The sequence below is a fragment of the Orycteropus afer genome, unplaced genomic scaffold (genome assembly GCF_000298275.1).
Source record: "Orycteropus afer afer isolate SDZICR_OR568_19922 unplaced genomic scaffold, OryAfe1.0 scaffold00033, whole genome shotgun sequence".
In the NCBI taxonomy this organism is placed as follows: Eukaryota; Metazoa; Chordata; class Mammalia; order Tubulidentata; family Orycteropodidae; genus Orycteropus; species Orycteropus afer.
Window position 1 is genome coordinate 3,254,474 of NW_006921620.1, and position 16,540 is coordinate 3,271,013.

The 16,540-nt window shown below is 36.7% G+C and overlaps 1 protein-coding gene across 1 annotated transcript in view; it reads right to left on the reverse strand.

The window, feature by feature from the left end:
- Positions 1-16,540, reverse strand: part of EVI5 (ecotropic viral integration site 5) — a 300,060-nt gene that overhangs the window by 43,935 nt on the left and 239,585 nt on the right. The window contains exon 18 of the mRNA XM_042780297.1: positions 5,166-5,261. Coding sequence (XP_042636231.1) covers positions 5,166-5,261 — 96 coding nt within the window. The remainder of the gene's footprint in view (positions 1-5,165; positions 5,262-16,540) is intronic.

Below are 16,540 nucleotides of genomic sequence, written 5' to 3' on the forward strand. Positions count from 1 at the left end.
ATGTATGGTTCTATATTATATTCCTATAGTTGCTTTTATGTTTTCTTACAAAAGTATAGTTTTGAGAATTTGTAGCATTTGCAAACTTTTTAAACCTATCTAGAGCTCTGATAGCGTAGTGCTTAAGGCACTTGACTGCTAATCAGGAGACCGGCGGTTCAAACCCACCAGCCACTCCTCTGAAGGAAGATGGGGCAATCTACTTCCGTAGTGATACTGCCTCGGAAACCCAAGGAGGGGTCGCTATGAGTCGGGTCCGACTCGATGGCACATTACAACAACAACAACAAAAAGAGCAACCCATAAAAACCAAACTCATTGTCAAGTTGATTCCAACTCAGTGATCCTGCAGAACAGGGCAGAACCATCCTAGAGGGTTTCCAAGACTGTAATCTTTATGAAAGCAGATTGCCACATCTTTCTCCTGTAGAGTGGCTCTGGTTTTGAACTGATCTTCTGGTTAGCAGCCAAGTGCTTTACCACTGTGCCTGCTGGCATCCTTTATTTGGGGCAGGGTAAGGTATTAACCAATAAAAGTGCTTTGAAGGTTTTTTTCTTTTTTCCTTTTCCTTAAACATATATAATTTGGTCTGCTTTCACTTCATTCTAGTTTAGTACACTGCAGTCTAACCAAAAGTCCTGATCTAGAATTCAGCTTCTGTCACTTATGAATTACATAGCTTTGAACAAGTTGTTTAGTCTCTCTGAGCGAACGAGCCTAAATGAAAATAATAATTTTCACAGGACAACTGTCAACATTAAAACAATCATTCATCATGCCTATACCTGGTTTAGTGGCTACCACACAGAAAGTTTAATAAAAACAGGGAAAATTTATACAGAAAAGCTACTAAGCAAGTAGAACTAGAATTACTTTTGTGAGATTTTAAAGATGTAAGGTACATTAAAACTGTTTTTAATAGGACATTATAAAAATTGAGTAAAGCTGTTCAATGGGGAAATATTTAATTTTTAGTGTAAGTAAACTCTTCTTAGTCTGGAATACACTTACTTCCTCCTAGAACATCCACCAGTCCCACAAACATTACATACATCACGATGAAGAACAAGTGAACACATAAAATTTGCATTTAAAAAACATTTTCTCATTAGTTTCTGAAACAAAGATCCCTGTATGTTTTTAAGGAAAATATATAGCATATATGGTGAAAGGATACATTCCTGATGCATACTTTTTCTACTTTTAAATCATGCAGCATGTTCCTTGTTCTGTTCAAACAACCACTTCTTGGTCTATGTACAAGTTTCTCATGTGCACAATTAAGTGTTCTGTAATTCCCACTCTTTGCAATGTTATCCACAAATAATTTTGTAATCTACACAGTTGAATGCTTCTGCATAGTCGACAAAACACAGGTAAACATCTTTCTGGTATTCTCTTTCAGCCAAGATCCATATGATATCAACAATATCCCTTGTTCCACTTCAGTATAATTTTACTTGCATGTGATAGTAATAATACTGTTTGATAATTTCAGAATTCTGTTGGAGCATCTTGAAGACTAAGGTGTGCCTGACCCAAGTCATGGTATTTTCAATTGTGTCATATGCGTATGAAAGCTGGACAATGAATACAGAAGACTAAACAAGAACTTATGTCTCTGAGTTATGGTGTTGGTAAAGAATATTGAATATACCATGGACTTCCAGAAAAACAGATAAATCTATGTTGGAAGAAGTACAACCAGAATGCTCCTTAGAAATGAGGATGGTGAGACTTCATCTCATGTACTTTGGACACGTTATCATGAGGGACCAGTTCCTGGAGGACATCATGCTTGGTAAAGTAGAGATGGACTAATACAGTGACTACAACAACGGACACAGACACAGCAACAACTGTGAGGATGACACAGGGCTGGGCAGTGTTTTGTTCTCTTTCACACAGGGTTGCTATGAGTTGGAACGGACTCAACAGCATCTAACAATAATACAGCTTATGGTGATTAAGTGCATAGGCTTGGAGTCATATTGCCTGAATTAAAATCCCACCTCTACCACTGACTAGTTTAAGACTGTGAGGAGTTATTTAATCTCCAACTTCAGTTTTATCAATGTAAAATATGAACAACAATGATGACATCCACCTTCATAAGACTGTTGTGAAGATTAAAGAAATAATGGAAATAGTACAGTGTCTGGCACAGAAAAAAACTGTTGAATGAATGATAGCTAGTATACTATTCTACTGCTATATATCACTACTTGTTTATTTGTATGCCTGTCTCCATTGTTAGAATATGTTTCATGAAGGCATGGACTATACTTCAATCTTTTTTTTCAGTTCTAAGCCCAGTGCCTACTATATATAATAGGTCCTTTGATGATGGATGGTAGGAGGGAAGGAGGTGGGGAGATCAGAGTAAAGAAAACACTTGAACTAGGGACCCAGGTCCTTTCCTATGTATGCCTTGGGCACTGGATGTGGGAAGTAGGGGAGGATTCAACCATAGCTTTTAGCAGGTCTGGGGCATCAGGGTTTCCACAATGGCTTCTGTGACAAACTTGGCAGAGGTTAAGAGGCTTTAAATTAAAAATTTCCACAGGAAGTAGGCAAAATTAGAAGTGAAATTAGTCAGGTGTTAAAGATAGGAATCCAGAGGTTAGGAGTCAGAGAAGCCACTAAGATGGATCACAGTAAGCAGCAGGAAGAGGAGATTTTTTTTTTTTTTTCTTCACCGTGAAGAAATGAAAATGCAAGAACAAAAAACTTGACACCTTTTTTAACCCTCTATGAAGCTGGTCTAATAAACAGTACTGTTCACTGTAAATCTACTCCAACTACCATCTTAGTTTAAACTTTCACCCATTTTCAGTTATCTTCCCTTTAGTGATAAATCTCTGAAACAGGCAAATATAATCTGCTTAGAAAACAAATCTCCAATTAAAGACCCATAATGGTTTAATAAGGAGTTCTGGTGGTGCAGTGCTGAAGGCATTTGACTGCTAAGCAGAAGGCTGGCAGCTCAAACCCACCACTTGCTCCATGGAAGGAAGATGGGGCAATCTACTTCTGTAAAGATTTACTGCCTCAGAAACCAATGCGGGTCACTATGAGTTGGAATCAACTCAATGGCAATGAGTTTTTTTTTTTAGGGAACAAACCAAACCAAACTCAATGCTGTTGAGTTGATCCTGACTCATAGTGACCCCTCTTTGGGCTTCTGAGGTGGTATCTCTATGGAAGTAGAGTGCCCAATCTTCCTTCAAGGAGCAGCTGGTAGATTTGAACTGCCAGCCTTCTGGTTATCAGTCAGATGTCTTAGGTACTACGCCACCTCCTAAGTTTAATTTCTTCTAGCTCTGAAAGTTTACCATAACCTGCTTCTATTCAGTCTACCCTTATTTCTCACAACTTGGTCGCATTAATTCTTCAGTCGAATCTGGCCTCCTTTGCATTTCCAGCCCTATGCTCATCCTTACCACGGAACCCTTACTTGTTCTGTCCTCAGCTGTATGGTAGTCACTTCACCTCTCTACTATGTTTTTTGACTTATGTCTGCTTATACCCAGGACTCTGGCCTGCCTTAAACTTCACAATTAGCATCACATCATAAACATCACACTGTTCTAGTCTTTAATTTGCACAATCTAACTACTCTTCAACAGTACAAAACTCTAGCCTGTTGATCAATTTTCTTTTCATGTGCGTATAGAATAAGAGATTGCTTTCACAGATCATACATCAAAAACTGACATTAAAGTTAAACTGTATGTGAACTCTTTTCTGACAGTCCTGAGAATATCCTTATTTGTAGTCAAAGTACGTAACAGGCAAAATTAATGTTTGCTAACTGAGTTTTAGAGAATTTTATAGAGATATAGTCAACCCATATACATTTTTCTTAATTTAGTAACATTAAAGTTTCCTTAACACCAAAAGTAAAAATTTTAACAGGGCGATTTCTTTATTTTAGACATAATATCCTTGGGACACCTTTTGAACAAAAGGGATAATTCCTAGGGTTCTCATAAGAACAAGGATTTCCAGAACATACTTATTTGTAACTTTTTTCCCCATACATGGCTAATGGAGCAAAAACACATTATAAAACATATACACAAATAAGTAAAAATGACACCATAACCCGAACCTCTCAAATGTTATCATGTTACCAATTACTTACAGAAATGATCTGAAAAATTTCAGGACCAAGTAAATTAAGCTACATATAAGATGAATCATTTTTGTTAATGTTTGTTTGTTCTTCATTCAGAATTTATTCTTAGATTTATTACTTCCAGGAGGTATTACTCAAATCACTCAGGCTTTAACTGAAGGGAAATGAAGGATGTAATACCAGGAAAAGGTAGTGTCCAAACTTTTTCCTTGAGGTTTAAATTCATTTAGAGTTAAAATGAGCTTATTTCTTCTTTTAAACTAATGAAGTTCAGATTACCCTTTCAAATCATATCACTACGAAAATAACTGAAAATAAGAAACATGTCTTTCCATTTGTGTGTAGCCAGTATTTATTTAGAAAATAAGAGAGAACAAGAAAAGTTACCTAGAATCCCATGAACAAAAAGTGTCTCTCTATTCAAAACACCTCAGTTCAGATCATTTAAATTACTAGTATAGTACTCAGTCAACTATCTGAAAATTTCATGAGCTGAATCTCACGGATTCAAGGTAAAGCCAGTTTAAAAAGTGTTCAGATACTGAGAAATCTGTTAACTGATATTAGGCAAGTATCCTTTTTTGCAATCTCAGTAATACCACCGTGAGGAGAAAAAAAAAAAAAAAACAAGTGTAAAAGACTTCCTTCTACTCACAACGGTAAATATCATAAATCTATACTTTAAGTATGAGGGAAATTTTAGTTTAATTAAAGTAATTTTTGGCACCTAGGAAAACTGTCAAGGATTTTCAGACCACAATAAAATAATGAAATATTTGCCAGGCAAGTATTAATTGATCATTTTAAGATATGATTGAAAGGTTGAAGGAAAATAAATCTTCATTAGTGCCACAGGAAAAAAACCTTATGAAAAGATAATCTTGTAGAATATTATTATTAATTATAATCAAGGATTCAAAGAAAATATTTAGCATAAGAGAGTCTCATTACCAGTAATAAAGTGTTGTTACAATGCAGAGGAAGGAAGAAAGAAATATGTGAAGATCAAAATTTATCACTTACCTCATGATTCAGCTCTGCTATCTGATCTTTCAGTTCCCTAATATACTGGTTAGAATCAGACTTGTTAAGCTGTCCTTGGAGCTTTCCTTCTTCTTTCTGTTTTGTTACAATATAGCAAAGTAAAAATAATAGTTAACTTTTACAGCATGGAGTCAAATATTTCAAGATATAGTACAGCTTAAGTGCATATACTTTAATTCTGAATTCTGAACAAATCCCATTATATTAGTATCTCTGAAAAATAATTCACTGTGACCTGTGCTGAATATTTATCAATATTGCTTAATGAGAGTTATTTATAATAAATACAATTTTAAAAAATGTACCTTTTGAGGGACTCTTAGAAATCAGGCATTTGAAAAGGTCTACTAAAGAAAATTTCAAAGCTATTTATCTAATGTAGCCATTAGCTACCTTGAGGGCAGATGATTCTCTATCCATACCTTAAGAGATTCAGCGCTTTGTTAAGGAGGTGGTAAGCTGCTCAGTGCTACATTGGGAGGGCTGCTTTTGCCTGGGAAAGTTCACCCTCCACTTTCTCCTATCCACTATTCTCTAAAATCTTTGGCAGGAAGAAGAACTATATGTTTTAATATTTGTGCTTGTCCTCTTTTTTGTTGTGGTGTGAAAGGTTATCATTTTCTCTTTGAGGTTACCCTGTAATTTATAATTTTCTCCCCAAGTTTAGAACAGTCCAATCTCTCTTGCAACTCTCTAGACTTCCTCACAATTTAGAAGTTCTGTAAGTACACTACTTTTTCTCTTTTTGGTTTGTAGTTGTCCTCATTTGCCAATTGATGTCTCTGGTTCCCTGTTTACAATCTTGTAAGCTATTTTTACTTTGGATACTTCCATAACCGGGTTGATTTCTGGGTTATGTCATTGTGTGTATTAATGGTTGGTTGTTGTTTGCTATTATTGGTTCTCTGTTCAAAGGACTTTAGCATCTCTTGTAAAGTTGGTCTTTACAAGACAACTTTACAAGTTGGTTTTAACAAATTCCCTTAATTTCTGCTTATTTGGAAATGTCCTAATTTCACCATCATATTTGAGGGACAATTTTGCTGGGTATATAATTCTTCACTGGAAATTTTTCTCTTTCAGGGTTTTATATCCATCCCATTGCCTTCTTGCCTGCGTGGTTTCTGCTGAGAAATTAGTCTTATTGGTTGCCCTTTGTAGGTAACTTTTCATTTTTCCCATGTTGCTCTCAGGATTCTTTCTTTGGTTTTGGTGAGTTTGATGATGACCTGTCTCGGTAATTTTCTTTTGGGGTCTATCCTGTTTTGGGGTTACTGGACTTCTTGCATGGATATATTCTCATCTTTCATATCAGGGAAATTCTCTTCCAACCCATCCTGGACAATTTTCTCAGTGGTATTTTTTTACTCTTCCTGTTCTGGAATTCCAATTACACGTAGTATTCCTTTTGATGGTATCCCACATGAATTTTTGGCTTTCTTCATTTTGTTTTGATCTTTTTTCTGATTGATCCCTTTCCAAAGAAGTATTCAGGTATTTGTCTTCAATCTCATGAATTCTATCTTCTATTGATTCGATTCTACTCCTTTGCCCTTTCAATGTGTTATCTATTTCTTAAAATTTAGTATTAATCTTCTGGACTTCTATCTGTAGATTTTGCATCATTTCTAATTTTTCATTTATTTTGTCATTTTGTTCTTGTATTTTCTTCTGAAATTATTCCAGGGTTTTGTCTGTGTTTTCCTCAATTTTGTCAGCGTTTTCCTTGATCTGTCTCTCAATCTGTTGAAGGTACCTATATATAATTCTTTTGAATTCCTTATCAGGGAGTTCCAATGCTGCTGCTTCTTCAGGGATGTGTGCTGGGTCTGTATGCTGCTCCCTTGTTCCTAGTGCTTTATCTTGCTTCTTTGTGTGGATTGTGATGGTCTTTTGTCTCTGAGACATTGTGACGTTGTTGTATTTATATTTAACTGGTGATTGTATGTTGGAGTGATTCGCCCAAGATTTTTCTTTCCTTTGTTTTGATTGGATGTATATTAGTAAGCAGGGTACTGCGCTCCTCTATTCGCTAGTTGGCAGCACTTTTACACTCACCACTCGTCTTCTGGTGGTTGTGATAGAGAATGAGAGTGGCTGCACAGATCGCTGTTAACTGTTTATGAAGAGCAATTAAGGCTAAGTCTGGCTCTTATTGGTGGTCATGTGTCATTGACCAGTTGGTGCAGCAGGAAGTGCTGGCTCTTGTTCAGTAAGTGGAGCTGCAGGAGGTGCAGGTGTGCTTGGGTTGTATGAGCACAGCTGCTGTCTGCCACTCAGACAAAAACAACAATAAAAAAAAAAACATCAAAAAGGTAAAAGCAAGAGGGCAAAAAACACACACTGCATTAAGCATGCAGGAACAATCACCAAAAAGAGAAAAAAGAAAAAAAAAGGGGGGGGGGGAGACGAGGAAAGGCAATAAAAGAGAGAAAATATTTAAAGAAATACTTTAAAAAGGCAAAAGAAATATGAATAGAAAAAGGGAGAAAAAAACAAATCCCTCAATATCTGGGGAAGAGGGAATAAGAGAAAAGTGGTGGAGAAGGAAAATAATGAAGAAAAAAATTGGAAAAATGCAAAAAGAAAAACAAGGAATGGGGAGAACCAAAAGAAAGAAAAAAATGAGAACTACAAACAGGGAAGAGAGAAAAAACTGAAAACTAGAACCTGGGAAGGGAATTAGAAAGATTAATAATAAAAAGGACACACACAAAAAAGAACAATAATAATAATAATACTTTAATAATGGACAAAAACAAACAAACTGGAAAAAAAAAAAAAAAGGAAAAAAATCTTGGTGGGGTGGGGCAGGGCACCCAGGCTCCATCACACCTTTCCAGTCCTTCATGTCCAGAATGTCCTTGCAGTCCCCAAGCAGTGGAGCCTATTCTTAGGTCCCTGGAATCTGAGAGAACGTTGTTGCTTTAAATATCCAAAATGGTCAAAATGCCTGTAAACATTCAAAATGCCTGTGCCCTCTGGAGAGCCAAAGTCCACAGTTCAGCCTGCCTCCCTCTTCGCTGCTTCCCCTTTTATTCACTAGTCACCAGTGCAGTCTTCTGTGCAGCCTCTGGCTGGCAGAGCCTATTTTTAGGTTAATTCTTAGGTCCTAACACCACTTGGCAATATCCAAGCTGTCTGTGCCATCAGGATCACATCACTGACAGACCACAGCTCCACATGTCTTTTTCAGTGTTTTCATGCCGGTTCTTCTACTAGTTGGAGTTTAGTCCACTTCTGTATCCTTCCTTTCAAAGTTCAAGGCTCCAGGATTATCTGCAGTATCTGTGTTAACTGGTTCCTCTTTTCTTTGTTGAAGAGGGTTTGCGCAGTTTGTCTGCCTATTCAGCCATCTTTTCACGCGGATGTTTTTAAATTTAGTTTTAAGACAGGCAAAACCAAAGAACAGCAAAAATACTAATTCTGTCCTAGTCAAACCATCTCTGAAGTCTTTCCTAACCTGATTTTTCATTTACATGAACCAATAAAATCCCTTTATTATATAAACCAGATTGAACTAGAGTTTCTGTCATTTGTAACCAAAATAATAACAGCAACTATTTATTGAACACTCATCAGTCCTTCTGAATTGAGTTTACCAAAAGGAATTAAGCCCTAATGCCTAAAACTTCAATTATCTGAAATGACTTCACTTACTTCCAATGCAGCAAGAATGGTTCTATACCATCTTTGGCAAAACTGAGAAAATAGTCACTCAAGTCATTTTCTGTAGGGCTTAATCCTCTTGTGGAGCCCTGGGGAATAAGACTGTAACTAAGTAACTAAGGCTTTTAAATGTAATTATTACAACACTGTGTAACATATAGTATTATTATTCCTACTTCACAGATCTACCACCCATCTGTCAGTATGTTGTACTGTGGTAGGTTACATGTTGCTATGATGCTGGAAGCTATGCCACTGGTATTCATGTATCAGTAAGGTTACCCATGGTGGATAGGCTTAAGCAGAGCTTCCAGACTAAGATGGACTAGGAAGAAAAGTCAGGTGATCTGTTTCCAAATACCAGTCGAAGAAAACCTTATTTATCACAACAGCGTATAAGCTGATAGAGTGCTGGGAAATGAGTCCCTTAGGCTGGAAGGCACTACACAACAGCCCAACAACGCACTGCAACACTCCCACAATCATGATGATGTGCAGGATCTGGCAATGGATCATTCTTTTATATATAAGGTTGCCAAGAGTCAGAGCTTACTTGATGGCAACTAACAAGAACAACTTCACAGACAAGGAAATGTGAATACAAGATTGAATGAATTGGTTGCCTAAGTACTGACAGAAACAGTTGATTTATTTTTCACCTTAAACTTTAGCATTCTGAACAAGAGAGACAAGAGCATATGGAGGTTTATGCAAAGGATAACAAACAAAGTAGCTTTCTTAGATTTGTTGCAAAAGTCTTATGTTTTTACTTGAATACTTATTTTAGTTCCTGCTGACTTAAATAGGAATTGCATTATAAAAATTAAATGAAGGTGCTCTGGTGACACAGTAGTTAAGGCATTCAGCTGCTAACTGAAAGGTCAACAGTGTGAACCCATCAGCTATTCCCTGGGACAAAGATGAGACAGTCTGCTTCTGTAAAGATTTACAGCCTTGGGTACCTATAGGGCAGTTCTACTCTGTCCTATAGGGTTGCTTTGAGTGGAAAGTGACTCAGTGGCAGTGGGGTTAAGCTAATGACTCATATCTTTAACTTATAGCTGTCCAATACTACTTACATCTACTTATATCTGGATTTTATTTTTAATCATCTGACTTTTTGAAGAAAATATTTTAAAGGCACAGAACAAGAACAAACGACTAACAGAATAAAGACTAATGAACCCACTACCCAATTTCAGTCTGCTTTGTTACCATCTCCTCTTAAGATTTCTTTGGCTGTAGACTTGCTCTCTACCTTGTTGTTGTTGTTGTTGTGTGCCGTCGAGTTGGACCAACTCATAGCGACCCCTCCTTGGGTTTCCGAGGCAGTATCACTACGGAAGTAGATTGCCCCATCTTCCTTCTGAGGAGTGGCTGGTGGATTTGAACCACCAGCCTTCTGGTTAGCAATCAAGTGCCTTAGGCACTATGCCACCAGAGCTCTCTACCTTAGTCCTATATATATCCTTAAAGTAGCAAAAGATGGTGTCAAGCAGGGGTAAGTGAGTGAGTGAAGCAGGAAAAAAAAAATAGAATATAAGAGAAAAGTGTATTGAGGGAGAATATTCATTGATGGTAAAGTCACCATTATTCTTCTACAACGTACTCTCCAAATCCAATTAGAGGAGAATAACTCATTTGGATAGGTATGTTCAACTGTACTTCATGATGGTTTGTTCTGCTAAATTTTGGTATCATGTCACAGTTATTTTCTGGAAATGGCTGATTAAATGGAAAGTGAAATCCAGTACTAGGAAGAAATTCTTCTGGGTGAGATGGGAAAGACTAGATGTTTACAGGTTGGAAGGTATTGAGAAAGGAACTCTGAGTCTGGTCCCCAATGAAGGCAGAGCTGGTGAGAATTTTTGAGATCCTATAGTAATAACGTCATGTGGAATAACATAAAATTTTCAGTACAAATAGGATAACAAAGTCCAAGGTAAGCTCTAACGTAAGATGTTCAAGAAAGCAGAAAGACTTCATGTTTGAAAGGGAGTTGATATAGATTTAATGGCAACTAACAAACACCACTATAACAGTAAGAATGACCAGTAACAACAATTAATGCCAATTCTTTCTTATAGGGACATCTGCAATGATAAAAAGAGTGTGGCAGAATAGGTATCATTAAACATGTTTTGTGAAAAAGCCACTAAGTGACTCCAAAGATGTCTCCTTCAAAGGTGAGTCTCAGTATGGTTAGGTTAAAATTTTGTTATAGCACCTTGATTTCTTTGGAGGAAAAGGTGCATTTAATGAAAAAACAGGGCAACTAAGAAATTTTACAATAAAAAAAGATGTTTTTAACTGAAGCAGCAAACAAACAAACAAACAAACCTGAAAGATGTTTATGAATATCTTTCCAAAGAAATCCTCTTAGATTTTAAAAATAAAATGTTTCTTGAACCTCTGATTTACTGTAGAAAAAGGTACAATTTCAAAGAGGAAAACTTTATATACCTGATTAAATTCAATTCCTTATGCTTTTCCTTTATAGATTTAAAAATAACAATAAAGATTGACATTTGGTTTGTCTATGCAACTCTTACATATAAGAAGTCACATTATGATGCTCAGTAAGCCAGTGTTTCTGGGGACACACACACAGAAAACAAAAACTCCTAAGGCACACTGCGTAAACTGAGAATTAAGGAAGATTTATTCAGCAACCTAGGCTCTTGGAGTGACCCTCAGGAGTGAGAAATTTATGATGTCAGCACACTTGTTACACATTAGTATCACACCAATGTTGACAGACACACCAGTTGGGAAGCTCTGCATTGGTACTGCCATCCAACAGTGTGTTGTTGTTGTTGTTGTTTGCCATCGAGTCGGCCCCGACTCATAGCGACCCCTCCTTGGGTTTCCGAGGCAGTATCACTACGGAAGTATGATTGCCCAACCTTCCTTCCGAGGAGTGGCTGATGGGTTTGAACCGCCAGCCTTCTGGTGAGCAGTCAAGTGCCTTAGGCACTATGCTACCAGAGCTCCTATCCAACAGTGTACCTTAATGGAATACAGCCAGTATTTAAAAAATGAAAGTAAAATGTGTTATTTGTCCTAAATGCTATCTAATGAATTAAAATGCATATATTACCTTTTATCTAAAAATTTGGGATTTTATGTTCTTTGAATGGGCTCTCACTTAAATATCTTACTTCAAGTTTTTTTTTTTAATAATCGTTAAAAATGTAAAACCTAGGTAACTATTTATAGTACAGAAAAATATAGCAACTAACTATCGTATTTTAAGAAATATCATTTTAATTTCACTTCTGAGGTATTCAATTATCTAATGTTTAAGTTTTTTATGAAGTATTTTTGCAACTTTCTATTTTCAAGCAGTGCCCACATGGTTGTTTCTGATAAGCAAGTGGGAAAATGTCAGCTCCACTAATAAATTTACCAGGAACCTGCATTTTCATGAGGCTTTCTTTTGACCTAGCTGATAACAACAACTGATTGCCAGTCAAGTGGTTTCCTAAGCAAAACTGATTAGGTAAGTAACAAATGCAAAGAAAAAAGAGTCCAATATATCAACAATTCTGGCATTCCGTAATCTCACTGAGCAGATACTAAATAATACCTTCTGTCACACAATAAATGAAATTTTATATTAAAAGCACAAAGTAACATTTGTAAGAGGATTAAGTGTACAATTCACCCTTGACTCCTCTGAATAATTATTTTATTAAATATCATTATCGTGTCTCTAACAATGTGATTCATACTAAGGCCTTAAGCTTCATTATCATCTCCTCTTAAGATTTCCTTGGCCCAGTAATTAAAAGGTCATCAGTTATACTAGTTAATGATATATGCATATTAAAGTGCTTAGAGGTAAAGTGTAACAATGTCTGTAATTTATTTTGAAATGCATTAAAAAAATAAGAGGGCTCGAAAGATGAATATATAAATATCAGAATAAGCAACAGACAAAGCAAATACATAAAAGCATTAATTAAAGAATGGAGGTGGTGAGTTTATGGGTGTTTACTATATATTTCTTTCAATACTTAATGTTTGAAAATTTTCACAGTAAAATACTAGAAGGAAAAAAACAAAAACTGACTCATTGCGACCCCCACTGGGTTTCCAAGGCTGCAAATCTTTACGGTGGTAGATTGTCTGATTTTTCTTCCATGAAGCAGCTTGTGGGTTTGACCTGCTGAGCTTCTGGTGAGCAGCCAAATAAATGCCTTACTTTTTACGCCACCAGAGCGCCTTACAGGTGGAAAAAGTTATCAATAAAAAACACTTCATTCCCCTTTTATCCCACTACCTGCTAAAAAATTAAGCTCCACTTCACAGTTTGTACTTCACGTACCTAAGTGTAAAGATACGTGTTTCCCAATGATTACTTAATGATTCTTCATTTAAAAATCTCCCTTTAGCTTTAGAATTTTATTGGAAGCTTAATAAACTAAAAAATAATATGACTAAATCATAAAAATTATTTCATTAATACAGAATATAATTTTGGGGTGGTTTGAGCTACAGTTAACATCTATAATATACTGTAGTAGATTTTGTGGTTGTTACCTCAGTAGTCATTCCATCTCCTTTCTCTCCTCCATTATGTACTGGCCATGGAATTGGAATTAACCCCACTCCTAACCTCACAGATAGGCCCTGATTGTTAGGATCTAAGCCTACCAAACAAGAAGGATTAATAGTTGGAAAATAAGGCCTTGGTAATAGAAAAATGCCCAAGATAGAATTTTGCAAGACCAATTCATTGCAAATATCTTTTTCCAACAACACAAATGGCAATTATACAAGTAGACCTTGCTGGATGGAATACACAGGAATGAAACCAACTACATCGGTGGAAAGAGATGGAAAAACTCATTATCTTTAGTCAGAACAAGACCAGGCACTCACTGCAGATCAGACCATCAACGGTTCATACGCAAATTTAAGCTGAAGCTCAAGGAAATTAAGGCAAGTCCATGAGAGCGAAAGTACAACCTTGAGTATACACTTAATTTAGAGACCATCTCAAGAACAGATTTAATGCATATGAACACAATGACTGAAGATCAGATCAGTTTTGAGTTGACATCAAGGCTATCATATGCGAAGAAAGCAAAAGGTCATCAAAAAGACAGGAAAGAAACAGAAGACAAAATGGAATGGAGAGGAGTTAAATGGAAAGGAAATAATGCTGAAATAAAAGAACAGAGGGTTTCATATGGTAGCTCGAGAAGACAAAATAAAGTATTATAACGAAGCATGCAGAGACCTGGATGTTAGAAAATCAAAAGAGAAGAACACGTCCAGCATTTATCAAGCTGAAAGAATTAAAGAAAAAGTCAAGCTTTGAGTTGCCGTATTGAAGGTTTTTATAGGGAAAATATTGAACGATGCAGAAAGCATCAAAAGAAGATGGAACACATAGTCACTGTACCAAAAAGAACTGATCAACATTCAACCATTTCAGGAGGCAGCATATGATTAACAATAAAAGGTACTAAAGGAAGACATCCAAGTGGCACTGAAGGTACTGGTAAAAAATAAGGTTCAGGAATTGATGGTGTACTGATAGAGATGTTTCAACAAACATATGCATTGCTGGAAGCCTTCATTTATCTATGCCAAGAAATCTGTAAGACAGCTACATGGCCAATCAACTGGAAGATATCAATATTTGTGCCCCTTCCAAAGAAAGGTGATCCAAGAGAATGTGGAAATTACTGAACAATATCATTAATATCACATGCAAGTAAAACTTTGCTGAAAATAATTAAAAATGGTTGCAGCAGTCCATTGACAGGGAACTGCCTGAAATTCAAACTGGATTCAGAAGAGGACATGGAATGATGATTTATTGCTGATGTCAGATGGAACTTAGCTGAAAGCAGAGGAAACCAGAAAACCTGTGTTTTATTGAATGTACAAAGGTATTCAATTGTGTGGATCAAAACAAATTATGGATAACACTGCAAAGAATGGACATTCTAGAACACTTAACTATACTCATGCAGAAGCTGCAGAGTCCAAGAGGCAATCATTCGAACAGAACAAGGGGATACTGCATGGTTTAAAATCAGGGAAAGTGTGTGTCAGGGTTTTCTCCTTTTACCACGCTTATTCAATCTGTATGTTAAGTAAACAATCCAAGAAGCTGGACTATAAGAAGAAGAACACAGTATCAGGATTGGGGGAAGACTCATTAACAACCCGAGATATGCACATGGCACAACCTTGCTTGTTGAAAGTGAAGATGATTTGAAGCACTTACTGATGAAGATCAAAGACTACAGCCTTTAGTATGGATTACACCTCAGCTTAAAGAAAGCAAATATCTTCACAACTGGTCAATAAGCAATGATGATAAATGGAGAAAAGACTGAAGTTGTCAAGGACTTCATTTACTTGAATCCACAATCAATGTTCATGGAAGCAGCAGTTAAGAAATCAAACAACATACTGCACTGAGCAAATCTGCTGCAAAAATCCTGTTTAAGTGTTAAAAAGTAAAGATGTCACTTCAAATACTAAGATATACCTGACCCAAGCCATGGTATTTTAAATCATCTCATATACATGTGAAAGATGGACAACGAATAAGGAAGACCAAAGAAGAATTGATGTGTATGAATTATGGTGCTGGCAAAGAATACTGAATATATCAAGAACTGCCAAAAGAATGAACAAACTTGACTTAGAGGAAGTACAGCCAGAATGCTCCTTTTGAGCAAGGATGGTGAGATTTCAGCTTCCATACAGCCACTGTGTCAATCCATCTCATTGAAGGCCTTCCCCTTTTTTGCTGGCCTTCTACATTACCAAGCATGATATCCTTCTCCAGGGAATGGTCCCTTCTCACAACATGACCAAAGTAGATGAGGCAAAGTCTGGCCATTCTCACTTCCAAGGAGCATTCTGGCTGCACTTCTTCCAGGACAGATTTGTTCATTCTTCTGACAGTCCATGGTATTTTCAGTATTCTTTGCCAACACCACAACTCAAGAGCATCAACTCTTCTTCAGTCTTCCTTGTTCACTGTCCAGCTTTCACATGCATGTGAGGCTAGTGAAAATACCATGGTTTGGGTTAGGCACACCTCAGTCTTTAAAGGGTCATCTTTTTCTCTTCAGTACTTTAAAGAGGTCTTTTGCAGCAGATTTGCCCAGTGCAGTATGTCCTCTGATGTCCTGACTGCTGCTTCCATTAGTGTTGATTGTGGAACCAACCAATATGCAATCTTTGACAACTCCAATCTTTTCTCCATTTATCATGATGCTGCTTATTGGTCCAGTTGTGAAGATTTTCATTTTCTTTATATTGAAGTGTAATCCATATTGCAAACTGTGGTCTTTAATCTTTATCAGTAAGTGCTTCAAGTCCACTTCACTTTCAGCAAGCAAAGCTATGTTGTCTGTATATCACAGGCTGTTAATGAGTCTTCCTCCAAGCTTGATGCAGCATTCTTCTTCATATAGTCCAGCTTCTCGGATTGTTTGCTCAGCATACAGACTGAATAAATATGGTGAAAGAATACAAACCTGAGAGGCGGGGCAAGATGGCGGACTAGGCAGAAGGATTGCACAGACTCTCTTCAACAAAGAAAAGGGAAACCAATAAATACAGACACAGAAGATAATCTTGGACCCCTGAGCCTTGAAGGAAAGGATGCAGATTTGGACTAAACCCCAACTAGCAGAAGAATTTGCGTG